General features: G+C 42.9%; 2 protein-coding genes across 6 annotated transcripts; one reads left to right on the top strand and one right to left on the bottom strand.

The window, feature by feature from the left end:
- Window positions 1-38: 38 nt before the first annotated feature.
- Window positions 39-4,299, bottom strand: reeld1 (reeler domain containing 1). The gene is made up of 4 exons (XM_076035562.1): window positions 4,092-4,299; window positions 3,683-3,971; window positions 3,438-3,598; window positions 39-2,581 (listed from the first exon to the last, which is right to left on the bottom strand). Exons 1-4 carry the CDS (start codon window positions 4,297-4,299, stop codon window positions 240-242), a joined length of 3,000 nt encoding a protein of 999 aa, XP_075891677.1. The 3' UTR covers window positions 39-239.
- Window positions 4,300-8,842: 4,543 nt separating this feature from the next.
- LOC142893521 (uncharacterized) lies at window positions 8,843-20,192 on the top strand. Of its 5 annotated transcripts, XM_076034167.1 has the most exons (10): window positions 8,843-9,369; window positions 10,931-11,453; window positions 12,474-12,698; window positions 13,009-13,677; window positions 14,541-14,601; window positions 14,694-14,764; window positions 17,152-17,206; window positions 17,620-17,814; window positions 18,409-18,650; window positions 19,465-20,192. In XM_076034167.1, exons 2-10 carry the CDS (start codon window positions 11,189-11,191, stop codon window positions 19,527-19,529), a joined length of 1,848 nt encoding a protein of 615 aa, XP_075890282.1. In that variant the 5' UTR covers window positions 8,843-9,369; window positions 10,931-11,188; the 3' UTR covers window positions 19,530-20,192. The 5 variants fall into 5 exon arrangements, with proteins under 5 accessions (XP_075890282.1, XP_075890281.1, XP_075890278.1 ...); XM_076034166.1 differs by having other exon boundaries at window positions 10,931-11,438; window positions 18,409-20,192; XM_076034163.1 differs by having other exon boundaries at window positions 18,409-20,192.

Here is a 20,192-nt window from a genome sequence, read left to right as displayed (position 1 = left end):
TCCCAATTTTCCGTCGATTGTTTTGTATAATTTAAACAGCACAGGGATGCCTTTCACTGCAAAAACATTTAGATACTAATTGCAAGAGTCCCTGGCTCCAAATAACACTATCACTCCATTTTAGTTAATATCAAAAATCTACAGACCATGTATTGTCATTTTTTGTAAATATTATTTTTGCTTCCTGAGCCAGATCTGGCATCAAGAAGTACTTCCTTTCCATGTTGATCTCCACTTTGTCAGTCACCTGCTGATGCTATTATATCATATTCTGCCAGGAACACAAAGCTGTTGTCCCTGATTCTCCGAACCCTGACCAAATCTCCGCACTCCTGGACATGGATCAGGCCTCTTTCTCCTCCCCCATACTCTCTCTCCCTGTCGTTTAGTGTCACCTCTGTCCTTTTGCCACAGACCTGGCGGTACATGTACCTCAGCCCCACCACCACTATCATGCCCAAGCATGCTGAACAGCCTAGAAGCATGCCCAGCACCCAAGTACTGTTTCTGGGGATAATGTCTGGATATTTTCCTTCCTTGACTGGATTTGCAGGGGTACTGGAGGGATTCTTTAGGTTAGTATCAATGTGAGCAGGATTTGGTTTCGCTTTGTTGTCAAAATTTGGCTTTAAGTTTGGATCAAAGTTTGGATGGACTTTGGCAGGTGAATGAAGTATTCCTGGTGTTGGTACGTTGGGCTTTGGATCGGGTTCCAATGATGTAACACGGATTAGCAGCTTTTTGGTGGGTTGTTGAGAAGTTAGAGGTGGGGAAGTGGATGTGAGGTGGTGGTTATGAGAGCGACGGGGAACTGGAGAGGGTCGGTGGTGACGGGAGGTTGTCTCGGAAAACATAGGAGAAGGGGAGGTAGATGAAGATGCTGAAACCTGAGTTGAGATAGAAGAAGATGAGGTAGAAGTTGAGACGGACGAGGAAGAAGAAGAGGATGAGGGAGAGGCAGAATCAATGGAAAAGATGGATGGTGGGAGGGTAAAAGAAGAGAGAAGAGAAACATATGAAGATGTGATTGAGTTGGATAATTTAAGAGGAGACAGGAAAGAGGAAGATAGTGAGATTGAGGAGAGATGAGCTGGTGATCGGGATGAGTTCAAAGGGGACAAGGTTGAAGATGCTGGGACAGGCAAAGGTGCAATATGTGGAGGGATGGAGATTGGGGAAGGAGTGGGGAGATTGGGAAGCTTAGCAGCAGTTGGAGCCTTTGAGGGAGGTGAAGAAAAGGTTTGGACGAATGACATGGCCAAACTTTTAGAGCTACGAGAAGAAGCAAAACTAGAAACAGGCACAGCTGCAGACAGTTGTTGAGTGGACACCAAAAAAGAAGGACTAGAAGAGGGAATGGAGGCATAGGTGGAGCTAATGGTCTCAGATATTGTTTGAGACATGTGTGGTGTAAAATCTTTAGTCAGTTTTTGGTCTGATCTTGATGCGGAGGACAACCTAGTGATGGGGATTTGAGTTCGCTTCCACTGTGCAGTCTTTGTCATTGGTTTATTAGTTTGAAAAAGGGCCTGGGACCATGGATGCATGTGTGGTGTGTCAGATGTGGGTGTTTGAAAAATCCTATTTTGACCCTCAGTCTGAGTAGGAATAGTTTGTTCTGGGGAATTATTAGAACGGGTCCCAGATTGAAGAAGTGTAGAGGTGCTCAGAGGTACCTCACTTTGAAACTGAGGTGGTTTATTTGTGGGCTCTGACACACTGTTGTTAGGCTGAGGTTCAAGTAACTCGCCAATTGGCTGATGCGTTAAAACTTGGCTCGGTTCATCTGTGGACTGAAGCGTAGAGGATTCTGATGGGCGAATGACCTCTGTTGGTAAAGTTGGGGTCTTGAAGATGGGCATAGACAAAGTTGCTGGACTGAATGGAGTCTGACTTTCATCTATATGTGGCTGAGGGAGAGATCTGGATGGAGAGGCTTGATTCAGGGGTGTGGACTTGTTTGAGGAGGTTTGAGAGACCAGCAAAGGTTTACATTGAGGATTCTGGGTCGTAAACTGGCTGCAGATATCATCCTTTATTACACCTGTTTGACTGTTTTGGGGACTAGTCTGGATCCTTAACTTTACAGAACTAATGTGCGTCTCTGTGACTGATTCTCTGGAGTTTTCAAATGGTAATCTTGTAGGAACTGCATGGTTTAAGCCTGAACTGGGGGAGTCACCAGTTGTTGTGGTACTGTTTTTTGCTCCATGTACAGCGGGTGGTGTACCAGCCTGGATGTTTACCTTTGCCTCTGTCCTTTCTATTGTACCCCTCTTGACTGTGAGACTAGTTTGGTTTTGCTTTGTGGTATTTGGTGAAGGATCTGCAGTTTTTTCTGTTTCTTTAGCCTCAGTTAAAAGGACAGAGGCTTTAACAGGAAGTCTGGTAGAAGATAAAACAGGGCCTTTTGGGCCCACAGTATCAGTAACAGTCGTCCCTGTCTGATGTTGTGCTTCTTTGCTGATGACTGAATTCAACCTTAAAGTTGACAAGGTATTTGTCTCTCTGACCAAAGCTGTATTTTCAAGCAATAAAGGCCTTATCCTTTGACTCACTGTCTTATCTTTCAGCTGGTAGCCTGCAGTAAATGCAGTAGTTGGAGAATTAACATAAGCATTGGTAACGTCTATTGGTATTTCCTGTGATTTTATTCCTTTGATAACCGTGCTTGGTCTCGAAGAAAGCACCAGGGCAGAAGAAGGGTTGGTTGTCTTGCGTGTATTTTTGTTTGATAGTCTGTGGGCTTTAAGAGCTGTGAAGAAGAGCAGAGTGCAAGTCATTAGGATTTGTACTTTACATCAGCCAATCCACTGTCTTATATAGTCTGGGAATGTCCCATACTATATATACATCACTTTATTTTCCAGCAAAGATATTTTACATGTCCCAAGCCAGTGGAACCTCCAACAATGAGAAAGATTCATCTAGTTTTTTTGTGCCTTTTCAGGAGAGTGTGTTTATGCTCAGCTCTTGAATCCTTAAAACCTGCTTTTTAAAATAAAGTTGTAAAAATGGGTATTATTATATTCATCATTCATTCATTTTCCATACCCGCTTAGTCCCGAGCTCAGGGTCACGGGGGTCTGCTGGAGCCTCTCCCAGCTGTCTTAGGGCGAAGGCAGGGGACACCCAGCTCATCGCAGGGCCACATAGACACAAACAACCATTCATACTCATATGCACACCTACGGACAATTTAGAGTGTTCAATTGACCTCACATGCATGTTTTTTGGAGTGTGGGAGGAAGCCGGAGAACCCGGAGAGAACCCACGCAGACACAGGGAGAACATGCAAACTCCACACAGAAAGGTCCCAGGCCCGGAATCGAACCCACGACCTTCTTGCTGTGAGGCGGCAGCGCTAACCACTGAGTGAGCGTTATTGTTGTGACAGGTGTCAAAATGTAGATTTAGAACATGCAAAACATTCTTACCTGGCAAAACAGTGTCTTCACCTTGCTGTTGTGAATAAAATATATTCCATGTATCCACTTCTTCACTGTTGCTTTGGCTCAAAGGGTGACGACTCCCATCACGAAGCACTGGAGACTCAATACCTGCCCAGTAAATGAAGTAGGACTGTACCACTGTAAGGCTGCAGTGACACAGAGCTTTTGTTAAGTAAAACAAAGCAAAATGTAAGAATATTCACATGTTCTAATAGATTCATGGTACTTACTGAAACTTGATGTCTCCCATGGGAGAATCAGGAGCCTTCCACACAAACGAGAGGTTTCTCTTCAGCTGTTTATCAGAGTGCGTGAGGGTGTCGTCCTCTGATATGCAGTGCAGAGTGTGTGTTCCTGGGGGAGTGAGGGCCCAGGAACCACCCTCGAGCAACAAACCCCTTTTCTCAGAACTTCTACCTCCAGCAGTCTTATCTGGCATCCCAGCCTCCCCTAGAAGCTCCTTTACTCTCCGAGCTTGGAGCAGGAAGCCCATAAAGTCTCGAGAGCTCCGCACATTTACTGTGGAAAACAAGCATCAGCCATTACTCTTAAGCAGGATGAAACATTATAAAATGAAAACAATCTGATTTTATAATGTTATCACTATGCAGTGAATTTTTTAGTTAATCTAGCTTCTACCTGTTATCAACTGTCCAGGCAGGTATGAAGAGGCCGACAGGCGCAGGCTGACGTGGCTGTGCAACGGGTCTAGAGGGTGAGCACGAATGTGGCCTGGAATCATTTCCTGGCAGGAGGCATGGCTGGCACCACGGGAGAACGACAGGACGGATGAAGCCAGAAAGAATAAGAGCACGCAAACCGCAAAACATCTGAGGCTAGACCACATCTCTACACACTAAAAAGAAAAGGGAGACACCAGAACAAAGCTTTACTTAAAGGGCACAATTTCTTTCATTGTTTTTTGTTCTATGAACATGAACAGGTGTGAACTCTAGTGAACATCTGTTTCACTGTTGTCAATCACTAACATAGCAAGTTTAGTCCTATGTTTTGTTCTACCTTGCAAATATTTGAGAAGACAAAACAAGTTTTAGAATTACAGGTTTTAAAACCCATTACAAAAGTGGAACAAGCTAAATTACATATGTCTGTAGTAAATCATTGGTGAAATCGGCATACAATCTATTCAAATCATTTAAGTTTTTTTTTTGTCTGTGTACATAATGAGACAACAGGTCTCATTACATGAATACATGTTGCGTAAGCTAAGTTTAATTTTAATCAATATGCAGATATGGCCACTTCTGACGGAACAAGCAAAACATTGGGCAGAGATAGATTACTTAGCACAAGCAATGGGATTTGCCAAAGTTGAAACTGATAGCGGCCGCTATTTTTGCTTCATTATTTAAGTAGCCCCTATGAAAGGAGGGTATTAATGTTACAGAACTGATGCTGACAGAGTTGCAGACATGACAATGATGATGACAAATTAAATTTGATTTACTCCCTTATTCCAAAAAAAATACACAAAGTTCTCTTTTGGTCTTCTGCATAAATCATAAATTAATAAAAAATATACAACGCTGAAGTTGCAGTAGCATTCAAATGGGATGCATGCCTTACCTTTTTCTACAGATTAAATGTTCTTCTGCTTTGCGTAGTAAGAAATCATGTTCTTCAACAGAGAACAGTGAGTGTGAGTTCAGAGTTTGCTTCAAAGTGTGTGAAGATGAGCTTAAATTTGGAGGGTCGAGGATGTGGTGGGAGGGGGACCACATAGATCTAGGATATATAGATACAGAGCACTCGCTGTCATCTCAACACGTCAACATCTTCATCAAAATCGTTTGCAGCATGTTTTGTGACGTTTCATTCTGATTGTATCATTGTGTTTTGATATATTAAATAAAAAAAATCTATTGTGTAGATTAAACAAGTTGAAGAAAATACTTTAAATTACTAAGAACTAGATTTTTTTTTTGTATGCTCCATTCTATGGCCCTCAACCAGTAGATCTGTCCCTCAAAATATGAGTAAGGAGGAGTTTTTAATCTATACAGTTGACCACTGGGGTTAATCAAAATGTTTGGCCTCACTTTTGGGAACTCCTAATTGCCACAACCTTTTGATACTGGTTTACAAAAACCACTCCAGCAAAATTTATTACAGTCTGAAAGATAGACACAATGAAAGCTCAAACTATTGTTCACCAGTTTAATTTAACTATACTCTGTGTTTCCTCCAAAAATTGCTTTTGCATATTCATATTTTGATTAATGAGTAATTAAATAATTTATTTCAATTTTGAGTCTCAACAGTTCAAAAGTTAAACAACTGAATGTGAATTCATTCTAAGAGGATGTGCAACAGTACTCAACAGAAGATGGTACTGTGATCTAGTGAGGGTATTTCTACAGGATTAGAAACAGGGCTGGCTCACTAACAGGATATGCACCAGCTGTAGCCACCTCCCACCAGGATCTCCAAAACCCTTGATCCCCTCAAACACCCCACCACTCTCCCACACTTTGACTTTGATCATGTTAAATTAAATCATAAGTTGTATGACATTTATATTCCCATGTATTTTTTTTAATTACCTCATTGATTGATTTTCAACTACCTGATAATTATCTGACCAGCTAATTTTCTCTGAGTTTTCTCAGAGAATCTCAACTCTCAAAAAAATCTAACACATATCTGGCAAAGCATCTAAATATTTCTTATAATATACAAAATACAAAATGAATAGTATATTCCTCTATTCCTATCACATATTTATTTTACCACTCGAGATATAAACCATGGCAACTCTGTTCAGGGAGCAGGAAGTGAGTCAGTGACATAAATTGTATTGTAGAGAACTTATATTTTGCTTATTTTTAAGTTTAAAGTGCCCCCACACAGGACTGCGATTTGCTTGCTTCATGTCTGTTAAGACCATTGCACACCGAATGCGTCAGAGATAAAGGACACGAAAGTGCAGCTATTTGTGGACTATTTACTTTGCATCAAAACTGGTCAGATGGAACACAATGCAAGCGCTGTAATCACAGGAAAGGAGTCGACATCGATGTCCAGCAGTGACAAAAAACTTGCCAAGAGAAAAAGAGAGGGAGTTTCACCGCAGCTCTCCAATTATAATGTGATTTGTCAACTGAGTTTCATATGTCAGTTGGATAATATGAGTAGTTTTTTTGTGTAATGTTGTGCCCCATGTAAAAGGAAAAAAAGGAAAAAAAAGAGGTAGACAGTGGACCCAAACAGCACCTGGCGCAGTAGCAGTGCCCAAACTGTCGGAAACCCAACATCACTGCAATAAAGTGTGTTGTTGACTAGACAAAAGGAAAAATTTATTCCGTCTACATTCCATGATGTCTAAACCACTTTCATTTCAATTTATATGAGCATGCTAAAATACTTCTCAAAGAATCTCTTTTTTTGAGGGACTGGGGAACACACCACGTACATATTACATACTACATATTTGTAGGAAAAACTGCTGGATCTTCCTCTAGACTGAGTGTCTATGTGGCAGATACAGAAAGCTGGTGAAGGATCAAATGGAAATATTTAATGCTTTTAACATCTTCAGAAAGCACACAATGAATCAGAAGATTTTCTGCAAGGCCATGGAAGATTATCACCCTAACTGAGCAGGATAGATAATAAAGAGGATGAGGAGAAGAGCCAGTGTACTTGTTAATAAGGGTGAGTCACCCCTCCACCACTAAATTAAAAAAGGTTTAATCTTGTTTAGTTTTTTTCCTTCACATTCCATGCAAGAGTGTTTATATTATATTGAAATTACTTGATATTTTTCTTTTTTGGTTATTATTTAGGATGGAAACTGTATTTTTGAAGTGTTTGTTACTACCAAAGGGGGGGGGGGGGGGGAGGGGGGGGCTGTGTTTAAAAATCGTGCTCCACTACCCCAGAGTGTAGAAAATGGGTGAATGGATGTAAGTTAAAGCTTAATTTCTGTTGGATTCCTGCTACCTGACAATACACATGAAGACGCGTTCCATTTTCAATACCCGCTTCTTCCTGAGCTCAGGGTCACGGGGGTCTGCTGGAGCCTATCCCAGCTGTCACAGGGCGCAGGGCTACTTACATTAACAGATACATTCTAAAATATTTTTATCAATATGCAAGAAAACAGCAATCACGGAAGACATAATGTAATTACATTTGCAACATTTTTTTTAAATTCCAGACAAAATTTTGATGTGCCCATTTTCAGTGAAAAATACTGTATACACCAATTTTGTCCCGTATAATAAAGCCAGTATTTGTCTCCCTCTACAGGCTAAAATTAAGTACTGTGGTCTATCAAATAAATATCGCCACACTTGCACCTCAACGAAGTAGTGAACGATTTGACTTACACGGTATTGTACAATCAAAGAGAAAACCGACTAATCGCTCCAGAGCAAGCATAGAGTGGCAGTAGCCGGAAAAACTTCCCAGTGAGAAGAAATCTCGAGCAGATCCCAACTCTCGAGGCTGGTCATCTGCTTTGACTGGTTGGGGTGAAAGGAAAATTAAAAAAATAATAATAATAAAGAGACAGAAATAAAGATGGAGATAGAGAAAGAAGTAGAGATAGACTCAGAGCCCGAAGCGGTATCTGACATATGCGTTTAGCTCTTTAAGTACAGTGCTACACTGTACTGCTTGGACGCTTCCTAAAGTTTCCGGCTTGGACATTGATAACTGAACGGGACTGGCAATTATGATACTCTAATAATAACAGTTTGCCTACTCTGTCAATGTATTTGTTGCATTTGACCTGCTTTAACTTTATATCCATATATTTCCATCAATGGAACCTACATCCAATGTCTTTATACTAACTTGCCAGACCCTACAGTGTGATGGCCACAACTTCTGCAGATCTTAAGAACCTCACTCATTGCAACTTCACCAGGCAGTACCACAGCAGTACCACCATGCTTTGGGCCACTATCATTGTGTGTGCTTGTGTTAAAATCCAGTTCCGCTGTTACCAACTCATGTTGCTGCCAAAGCAGATCGCTCTTACTATTAGCATTGTATTCAGTCATTTCATTCATTCAGCATGTACATAAAAAGCATGCTGCCAAATGTAAAAAATAAATAAATAAATCAATAGCCTTTATAGTTTTTGGTACTGTGGGGTGGGGTGAGGGTGGGGTTGTATCCCAATTACTAATTCATATTATGGTCAGTTCGTAATGCCGCTTAATCTTCGGGCGCTACAGGCTGGAGAGACTTGAAATGAATGCTATAAATAAAAGGCCGTATTGCCCGTGGAAGTGGTGGGGAAGGTATCCGTGGCGGCGCTCGGTGCGCGTTCGGGGTTGCGCGTGCAAAGACCTTGCGCGTGGACGGAAACAAGTTGAATCTCTCTCTCTCTCCCTCTCTCTCTCTTCCGTGCCCTGTGTGTGTATGTGTGTGTGTGTGTGTGTGTGTGTGTGTGTGTGTGTGTGTGAGAGAGAGAGAGAGAGAGAGAGGGATAGACAGAGAGAGAGAGAGAGAGGGATAGACAGAGAGAGAGAGAGAGAGAGAGAGAGAGAGAGAGGGATAGACAGAGAGAGAGAGAGAGAGAGAGAGAGAGAGAGAGAGAGAGAGAGAGAGAGAGAGAGAGAGAGAGGAGGCGGAAATCTCCATCTGCCCTGCTCGGTGACCGACCCGTCATCTTCAGGCTCGGGAAGAAACGGAACCTCTCCTCGCCGTATCTCGGTCTGCCCCCTTTTTAAAATAGGGAAACTGTAGAGGGACGGGTGGTAGGGAGTGCAGTGTAACAAAAAGGAGGTGAAAGGGAGGGAAAAATTAACATGGGAGAAATGTATAGTCTATATATAGGCTTTGCCCCGGACTGACTGCACCACCACCTCCTCCTCCTCCTCCTCCTCCTCCTCCGCCGCCGCTGCCACCGCCGCCGCCGCCGCCACCTGCCCTCCTGGTACCGGTAAGTCACGGCTGGGGGAGATGAACCGGGGGAGGGAACTGTCATCCCCGGTCGGGGCGGGATCGCGCTAGCGGCGTCCGGTTAACAATGCTAGCTGACCCGTGAGGATGACTTTTGAGGTCCTGTGAGGTCGGGTTACCGTTCAGCCATGTTGCGGGTGGGTGGGTGGGTGGGGGCGGAGGGAGGGGCGAGTGCGGGGAGGAGGGGGGAGAGAGTGAGAGGAGGAGGGGGGGGCAGAGCTCTTGACACCTGCCCTTGTTCCCGGTTACCGGGGAGGGAGGAGGAGGAGGAGGACGGAGGAGGACGGAGGAAACCGTAGAAAGAAAAAAAAAAAACCCAAACCGTCCTGACTGGCGGAAAAGTGGGACCGAAGCCCGCGCCATCCCACACCGGGAAATGACTTTGTGACTCGGTATGTCGGGGAGTGTGCGTGCCGTTCAGCCATGTTGCGGGGAAGGGGAGGGAGGGTTGGTGGGTGGGTGGGGGTGAGATAACTAGCTAACGGCGGGGCTGCGGGGGGGTGAAGCGGGGTTTCGGACACGGACCGACACCGAGGGGGGATCCGTCCGACGGCGGTGTTGTGGAAAAAACGGTTGCCCGCTCGTTTTTCGCTCCCGTGCTTCGGATTGGGATGCGGCGGCGGCGGCGGCGGCGACAGCGGCGGTCCGCGCCGTGTCGCTTGGAGACAGAGGCAGGAGGCTGCTGAACGAAACGGGGTCGACGAGGCCAATAAGTGGACCGGTGCGGTGAATAGGCTGCCTGTTGGTACATTTCTCTCTGATTATTGCATCAGTAAGATAATTATGCTGTTTCTATACCGAGAATCTAATAGGAGGTTCCATTAGAATGTCGATTTTTTTCTTCTTTTTTTTTTAATTGATACATTTTATTTGTATTCACCCCCATTTATAAATCATTGGGACAAAAGTCATGAAATATTTTATTACGATTTTCTTTTCCATTTTGAGCAACTTCACTTCAATGCAAATATGTGAATCCATTGACAAATATATATGCAAAAATATGAATAATATTATACATTATACAATGTTCAGAAAATTCGTATTTTTGACTTTGTTGTGTGGTTATTTTTTTGTCCTGTTGGGTAATTATTTGGATCCACATTTTACAAAGACGGGGTGGCGTTATCATGTTGTGAATTAATTTGAAGTTCAGAGGCAGTCAGGATGATGGCAGGTGGTTGTTGATGATCATTGATCATAACTGATCACTATTTGCTCGTGAGAAGGTCAGGCCAAGAGATGACACAGCAGGGTCCGTTGCTATGACAATAGTGGGAATGATCTATCTGCTTACTATTGGGCCTCATCCATTCAATAATTCATTTATTCACAGATTCACAGTATCCACATTCCTTTCCCCTGTTCTTCTCGCCATCCCTTTCTCCTTTTCTCTTCTTCTCTCCTCATCCTCCTCTGTTCTCGCCCTTTGTTTTCTCCGGTCCTATCTCCTCTACTCCCTCTGCCTCCCTCAATCCATCTTCTCCTTTACCCTCTTTCACCTTGCTTCTCCTCATCCACCTTGTTTCTCTCTCCTCTAGGTCAATGAGCGCCTGCAACAGCTTGGTCCAACCAGCAAATCCTCCCTTTTCTTTTTATCTTCTCTCTACCTCTGGCTCTCCCCTTTTCCCTCTAACATGCTCTCTTCACTACCATATGTTAAAACACAGTCATCTTATTTTAGAAACGCTGCCTTCCTCCTCCTCTCTGTCCTCCTCTTCCTTCTCTCTTGCCCTCCTCTCTTTTGAGTTTTGATTCCCTTTCCTTGTACAAACACACACACACACACACGCCGGAAAATGAAGCGTGGGTCGGGTGTGTTGCAGCCTCCCTCCAATGCAGCCAAACGACACACAAACACACACACAAGGGATGATGCTTGCTCACTGGGCCTACCAGACACACACGCGGAGCGCACACCAGACGCAGATGCCGAACACACAGTGGGTGCACAAGCCATGGGGTCGAGTCCCTTTCCAGCAGCCACCTCTCTCTTCAGCCCCGATGTCAGCACCAAGATGGCGTCTGACCTCCTGATCCGACTGTCAGGTACCACAAACACAAGTAAATGGACACTTCATTGCACACTTACGTTGTTTCTGTACGCATTCATGCAGATTGTATATGTGTTATTACAAGACAGTATTTTGTAGGGTCGTAGATCAGTAGACTTTGATTTCAGTTCGCAATCCTAGTCATTCATCTATCATCAAAAATAGCTGATTAGGATGAAATGTTTTGGCCATGGATGGTAAAATAAAGGTAAAAGACAAACGAGAGCTCCCAACAGTGGAGCCAAAATATCTTCACCAGATGGGCGGCTAAAGTACTGTTTTGAAAGCCAGGCTAAAAATTTAGAGCATGAAATATGTATATATATATATACATATAAATACATATATAAATTTCAAAACCACTTGTTCGCTGCTCTCCAATCCAAACTAGACTACAGAAATACATTACCACTAAACACAACAGTGGGTAAATTCAGAATTTTTTAAGCTTTTTTTTCTCAGGGGAAAAAAAAACTTCAATGTTCTGCGCAATGCAATTCACCAATGTTTCATCGCATGACTATGAGTCTCAAGCCTGTGCCTTGAACTTCCTAGGAATTAAACAAGTCCATCCTTCTTGCTTCACTTGCTTAAGAAAGTCCTGGTAATCACCCTTTGTGATGTCACAATGGGTACTGATACCTCCTTTAATGTTTGGGCCAAAAATTCCCGGGCAGGTATTAGTCCTCCCTCTGAGACCATGTTTTAGCTTTACTGTTTTATTTTTTCCCCCTTTCCAACAGTGTAGTAGGTCTGACAAAGCATCGACTGGAAGCTTAACATTAGTGAGCATCTGTAAAAAAAAAAAAAAAAAAAGGCTTTTGAACAAATAAAAATGATTTGTGTGAGTCTACCACATTGGAGACTAATTAAAAAATTAGGACCTTTAAATGGGTATAACAAGTGGAAAACCTTGAATTGCTGTTGCAGTTATCGGGGTGCATTGCGAAATTATTTTTATTTTCCGTATAATTAGTTTCCGTTCATCGAATAACAAGCAGCATCACTCTTATTTCTTTCTGTGTCTCAGAGGCCACGCAGAAGGCCCAGACGCTTCCCGGTAGACAGTCGGCTGCGGAGACTCAAATGCATAAGACCTCGCTGGAGGTGAGCGGCGGCCAGCAGGATGAACCGGGCCTTGCTCTCTCTCCGGACGGACCTGGGGCGAGTCCGGAGCCGCCTTCAGTGTCGCACACACCTGATGGTAATGCTGCCGCGGACACACTGGCTTCAGACATGCTGAGGAAACTGGCAGGTACAAGTGTGTGTCACTCACAACAAGTTTGTTGTGTTTTAATTCAAACAGATATTGTGATACATTTGAAACCATTTTTAAAACACATGCTTTTTATTTTGTGTGTTGCAACAATTGAGACACAATTTTTTTTGCTCAGTTTTCCGACATGAACTAAAATGTTTATGACATTCAAGTAATCATCTCTGATGCCTTAAATCATTTCATTGTTGTGTTAGTGCAATTGTTTCTCATGCGCTGAAGGGATTCACTGAGCACGTCGAATTGCAGGTAAACACAAACACTCTGACATCTTTCCTTTGAATCGCAGAACGGCAAGAGGTGAACTGTCACAGTGTGAGGATCAAAGAAGAAGAGGAACCAATGGAAGTCTCTGACCTTGTTCATAATCGACAAATCACAAAAGAGTCAGCGCAGCTGCCAGTGATGGCCAACCATCAAATGTTCAGTGCTGAAGCTGAAGATCAGATGCACGCTAGCAACAAGATGGCCGAGCAGTCGTGCCCTGGAGCCAAAATACCAGACCAGTGTTTCAATGGCCTCAAAACAGAGGACAGATTCTATCCTGCAGGCTTCCAGACGGCCCCTGGTATGGCTGATAGCCTCGTCTCTGGTGCCACCATGTTTCAGCTCAAAGTGAAAACGGAGGATCGTGGCGATCAGTCTGAAGCCAAAATGGAGGAGCAGCTTCTCTTCAAAAGAAAAAGTCCAGAGCAGCCTTTCTTCGCGGCCAAGATAGAGGATGCGTTTCCTGCAGGAGCCAAGATGGAGGAGCAGCTTCTCTTTGGAACCAAAATGGAGAACAGCGTGACGGACCATGTTTTCACAGGTGCCAAGAAAGAGAGGCAACTCTTTGTGGGGACTAAGATGGAAGAGCAGTTCACTTCGGGACCAAAGATGGCTGACCAGTGCCTCCGAGCCGTGCTGTGGCAGGACATGTCGGTCAACCTCGCGTCCACGCTGCTTCACCAGCTCTCAGGTAAGGCAACTCACTGGAACAACTACAATTGAGATACTCTGCACTTTCGCCAAAATACGATTGAAGGATGTAATAGCACAGCATGACACCCTATAATATATACATAACACATTTCTAGTGGAGTATCTGTTATTTACAGCTCATTTTCAATGCTTAATGTTCGTTATATCTGTTAGACCAAAGCCAAAAATATAAACCTAGTTACCGCCTTACATATCCAAGCCGTCTGAAATTATTTCAAGTTATTTGAAGAAGAAGTTTTCTGTTATCGTTACCCTACTACACCCTGCAGACGATATTAACAAGGGTTCGATTATTGAAAACGTCATACAAAAGGTCTTTTTAGGTTCTTTTGCTCCTCCTGCATGTATTTAAAACTTCATCACAGGGGATCAACATCTTCCCTCTGGCTTCAGCATTTGTCTGTCATCAGATGTGAAGCACTGCAATGGCTTCATCATCATAGCATTGACAGAGATTTCCTTACATTCATTCATTCATTCATACATCACATACATTTGAACACAATTCTTTTTTGCTAGTACTGCAATAGTGCTTTTCTTTGTACGAACGCTGTTGCTAAAACCTTGGTAACAAAATTTTTATTTTTTTCCTTGTGGCTACAGGAGTTTGTGATAATGATTCTCTTTGTAAACAGGCTTAAACAGGTTATTATTCACTTTTTCTCTCCCTCTATGTTAAAATGAAGCTAAAATACCTAAATTGGAGATTCACCATCTTGTGCCGTCTGGTGAGGTCGTGTATGACTAGATTTTAGCCCTGACTTAGTGTTTGGCACATGTTTTATTGTTTGTTTGATTGGGTTGGTATTGCAATTGATTCAGTATAACCTCTTTGTGCAGAGCGCGTAAGCAAATCCAACGGTCAGCTGATGGAGACGAGGACTCTGCCCATCAAAAGCAGGTAACGCCACACCTCCCGTCAAGTCCCGTCAGTGATCTCTCAGCCCGAGCTGCAGTGATGAAAACAATCACCGCTTGTTGCCTTTCCTTCAGTTCTGCGTCAAAGGCCAACAGCGACCCACGCCACTCCCCCAAGCTCCCCAAGCCCCAGGAACCTCCGTTCGGTAAGAAAGGACATGCACGCAGACAAACGCACAGGGTGTGAGTGGCAGCCCCGTGTTGACTCTGTCACAGTACTTGTACGAGATGTTTTGCTTGAGGAGGTGGAGTACACTGTGTGGTGTTTTTATTCTCATGCACTTTGTCATTGAGTCACCGTTATGTTTGTCACTGACAAGTCTGCTTCCTGGTGTGAGAAGCAGTGATAAAGAAGGACGCTGCCTGTCAGCCAGGAAGGATGAAAAAGCAGTTTAAGCATCCACTAAGTCTATGATTTATCCTCATTCATTCAGAAAAAGCAAATCTGTAATTTATTTAGGGGCGGCGTAACACCAAGAACTACTCGAGCACTTGGGGTTTTTTATTTTATTTAGGTGATTATACTCCATTTTCTGCTATTCAATGGTTACACTGCACTGAAAGGCAGAGGGAAATTCTTTATTTCATTTTTGCATGAATGACAATAACTGGAGGAAGCCAGTGACAAAAATGTTGAAAGCAGAGACGGCGTAGTACAGCGCCAGCCACTTTTAATGTCAGACTTGCAGGCCGGAGCCTGAGATCAACAACAGCGATCAGACACTTTAAGCAAACAAGTCCGAAAAGGTAGCAACAGGTGAGGTATCCAAAGTCCAACAAAAGGCGCACCGGGAAACCACAGGGACAAACCACACATGGCACAACAATATGGCGAGAATTAAATAAACAAGGGAGGGCTGGTTTACAATACACAGGTGTCTGAACTAATCAGAGCAGGGCAAATAATACAAATGGGAGAAAAGAACAGAAGCAAAAATGTGCAAAGCAGAAGATAACATACAAGGCACCTACAAAACATTTCGCAATATTTTAAATAAATACTTAAATGTACAGTAGTGTCAAAAAGTTTTCAGACACCTTTTAAAATCTTACAAAATCTCAGATGTTATCATTAAATATTTGTGGAAAATTGGTTTTAAGGGCTGCATGAGATACAGACAAATGTAAATGATTCTTGTTTGTCTTTTGCAAACAAGAAAAAATGATGGAAGTAAAAACTCCTGTTTTGATAGACAGAACAGTGCACGTGCAGAAGTTAGCATATTAGTTGACATGTTTGATATTTCAGCATTCTTTGAATTTTTTTTTAACATTTCTGTGGCATTGTGGGCACGATTTGCTGTATCTGAAAAATGTCAAGGATACAGTACCTGTGAGTCACACAGGCCAGAAGTAGTGCTTTTTTTAAGTACCACACAGTGTAAAGTAAGATATCGTAATTTTAGCTACTTTCATTGTTTTACATCCTTTTTTGACATCCTGAGAAACTGTAACTCTAAATTTAACTCTTCAGTGCAGTTGGTGTACACGTGAACCTGTTGCTCAAAGAGCTTTAGAATCCTCTGTTCAATTGATACTGACAACTCTAATAGCCCAACATTATCGCAACCCAATGCATCAAAATCAAAAACAGCAAAAACATTCCTCACTCGCACTGGAGTCCTCTTATCTTCTGTCAGTTCACTGTGCAATATGTTTACCATTCAGCACACCAGTCACCATTCATATTGTGGTGCACCAATGTATAACCAATTGATTTAGCATTGGTGAAAAAAAAAAAAAGTTAACATTAATATGCTTTGATATTTATAACTTTAAGCAGATTAGAAGTTATACAGTATTCCGTTGGTTTTAGAAAGTCAAGACAGCTAAAAAAAAATGTTATCAAGTTTATCAAAAAGTTTTTCATTCCTGTATTGTGTTGTTGTTGCATTAAAGACAGTCATAGCTTGTCTTGTTGTTGTATATAGACATTGCTCTACGCAAAGGCTTCTGCTTTCTGTAATAACGCTTGTGCCACAATCAAAACTAGACTAAGTCTGTAGCGAGTCAGAATGTGCTATACTCTTAAATGAAGGCACTCTGGAGGAAAGCTCCCAGGATGTCAATTAATGCAATTAAAAGAGACAAAATAAAAACCAAGCAGTGTTTCAGTGACGTCCACTGAGGACTCTCATTTGGAAGACCATGTAAATCCTGTATTGACGTTGGTTCCTTTTTAGAATTGGGAAATTATTATCATTTTATTTTTCAAAGTCTGTTATTTGGACATTTAATTTTGATACAGTGAATTAAAACCTCTGGGAAAAGTTGTGCATTTAAATGTTTTTTTAATTATTTTTTAATGCTTATGTTTCAGTGCCGTGTTTTTGTTTTGCCATTGATTTATGCATTGGGCAAATTGGCCTTCGGGTGTATAATAAAGATGATGCGGATCCAGACGGACAGCAGAATTCTCAGTCACATAAAAGATTTTTAAATGATAGCTTCCGCAGGGACTCATCGTTGGAGGATTTTGGAGCTCTGCGGAAGATGTATTTCATGAGGCTCTCTCTTCTTTTTTTTCTCCCAGAAACCAACACCAGCCTCAGTCAAGATCAGACCATAGGTTGCTCCTACTTCTATAGGTAAAACATATACACTATTCTACATAGTCTGCATCTTTTGGGATGTGACAGTCAGTGGGACTTTAACCAGTGTGCTAGTCATTTAAAAAAAAAAAAAAAAATCACGGGCTGCTTCACAATAATATGGGTTTAGGAATGTAGTATTAGAGCTGAGTAAATTGGTAGAATTCTTTTGATAGCAAGGTATCATTCAGTTCCTGCTATCAAAACATGTTTACAGAGAAGAAAACTTATGAGGAAATTTAATACAGCTTTATGAATTGATGTGCTAACAACCTTCATTTGTACACTTATATTGTGAAAAAGTTCCCAATTCAAACTGACTGGATTTTGCACTTTAGTTGTGTCAACGTGCCGCCGAATCTCAGGCGTCGCAGACGTAGACAGAAACAATCTTCTTCGTCCTCGTCCAGGTGTCACGTGTGCGGGTTCGAGACAAATGGCCAAACCCTTTTCCAGAGTCACATGACCGAGCATCGCCAATGGGAGCGCACCTCCTTCTCGCTGCACTGCTGCGCGTGCAACCACTCGACCAATCAGGAGGCAGACATGAGGATGCACGCCAACACACACATACATGGGGGCGTGGCATCAAGCGAAGAGATGAGGTGGGTTGGTTTGAAATATGACTCTTTAAGTGAGTGAGGAAGGAGTTAGTACTTAAGGCGTGAAATATTTGAAGTGGAATTATTAAAGGTGTGTAAAATTTTGAAGGAAGCCCAATATGTAAGGTAGCCCGCCTGACAGCGCGCTTTGTATGTAGGTCACTGACAAGTGGCACAAGATGCTAACTAAGAGCAAGAGCCTTTTTGCTCTATGTATATTCTTATATATATGAGAAGGATAGAAAACCAAATGACTTTGATTGCACTGCGAGTATACGCTATTGTTCATGTATTTATGGGCAGTATATTAAGCTTTTACCAATATAAAAATCATAAATCAAGCCAAATTGTACACACTGGACCTTTAATGACCCAATGATTTTGTTCTATTCAAATTTTTTTGCAAAAACTTCTGTTCACTTATAAAGATAAAGGACATGGAATTACCTTTTATAATGGTTAGTGACGATCAGGCACAAGCATTACATGTGTTTCTTATAGTGCCTTTTTTTACTCTTACTGTGTTGGATAATGTGTGTGAATGTGTGTTTGAACCCCCACCCCACCCCACCCCCACTCATCCCACCTGACTCCCAGATGCCCCATCGCCCCTCCCTCCGCCACCTCCTGCAGTGCCCTGTCAGTTGCCATGGCGACCCAGCCGGAGAATAGCACCTCGGAGCATCGCTGCCGTATCTGCCAGAGGTCGTTTCCAGGGCAACAGGAGCTGCTGATACACTTCCAGGGTCATCGCCAAGGCAACCAGTACAGGTGCGACCGCTGCGGCCACCTGACGCGGACAGCCAACAAGCTGGTGGAGCACGTGCGCGTGCACACGGGTGAGCGGCCGTTCACCTGCGACCTCTGCCCGTACAGCGCCAAGCGGCGGGACAGTCTGCGGCTGCACTGCAAGGTCAAGCACCCGGGAGACGTGCACACGCACCGCTCCTACACGCAGACAGACAATCAGCGTTCAAACAAGCACGTTCAGAGGCTGCACACGCCGCCGAGCGCGCACGCCGCCGTGCACGCTGCTGCGCCCTCCTCCTCCTCCTCCCTGACTCCGCGCCATCCCTCGCTCTCTGACCGGGCCGAGTGGAGGGATCTGTCTCCTCTCCTTCCAATCACCACGCTCATTTCTCTCAAACGACGCTCTCCTGCATCCTCCTCTTCCTCCTCCTCCTCCTCGTCGTCTTCCTCTACCAAAAACTTTTTTTTGGGTTACCTTGGTCTGACTACTTCTTTGTAAATGCTTTTGCTCTTTCCTCTCATCCCCCTTGGTCTCTCCTCCTAACATTTCTTCCTCTCTCCCCTGCACTGCTCTGCCTTTCATCTCCTCCCCTCCTCCCCCTCCTCTTCCTCTTCCTCCTCCACTTCCTCCTCCTCCTCTCCCATCCGTCTATGGATGTAAAGCTCTGTAATGTATCTAAAGTACTGTCACTTAGCACTATGTATGAGAATGTCAATCAGCTCCTGTTATGCTCAATGCACTGAAAACACACAGATAAGTATAGGTTTTTTTTTAACTGTTCGATTTTTGCATCATGCTCGTGATATTTGCTGCATTACTGCCTGCTTGTAGTCATGTAATCACTGAACTCTTTGCTATTTAACTGTGTGACATATTTATTGCCTGTCTCCTTTGCCCTTCAGAAACCTCGCACTTCCAAAGCCCACCCATCACACATTCAGCACCCTGGACAAGACCCTTTACTTGAGAGAACATTTATTGATTGTGTTTCCTGTGATTCACCGAAGTGAAAAGGAAAAAAATTACCTCGAATGATGCAATCAAATCAAATACTGCTGCTGTGCACAGAACTGTAAAGGTTGTGTGTTTAAAGTACTAGCACGCTAACACTTAGTTAATTAACAGTACACACTGTTAAAGAAAAAGACTATTGGCTATGCTCAGCTATTGGAATATTAACATAAAGTTTCTGACACATTGCAGTTTTGTCTACAGTTCATTAGTTTGTACTTGAAATACTGCCACTTAAAATATGATGTATTTTTTCACTCTCATCGATTGCTTTGAAGGTTTTTGAGTACCTTATAGCAACAGTGTGTGTACAGTCTGCAGCTCATATTTCCAAACCAAACTATTAACAGTCACCACTTTATATGACTGTTTGAAGGAAAAGTGCGCATTTAAGGAGCAGTAGTGAATTGCGTGTTTGACAATGATGGATTAAAGCGTTTTGCTACTTATTCTTTTATTCAACAAATTCAACTCAGACTTAGCAAACGACTTTAAATCTAAATTATAGTACATTTCTTTTAATCAATGCAGGCCTGTGAGGCATTTAAAAAGATTGAGGCTTTTTCAAGTTTGGAGGTTTCTGAAGGTCAGCGATTAAATTTTAAATATTTGTGTTGTA

Source organism: Nelusetta ayraudi, unplaced genomic scaffold (assembly GCF_046127955.1).
Source record: "Nelusetta ayraudi isolate G7.1 ecotype Tasmania unplaced genomic scaffold, CSIRO-AGI_Nayr_v1 ptg000042l, whole genome shotgun sequence".
Classification (NCBI taxonomy): Eukaryota; Metazoa; Chordata; class Actinopteri; order Tetraodontiformes; family Monacanthidae; genus Nelusetta; species Nelusetta ayraudi.
Note: the sequence above shows the minus strand (reverse complement) of the source record. Positions and strands in the feature narration are given on the sequence as shown.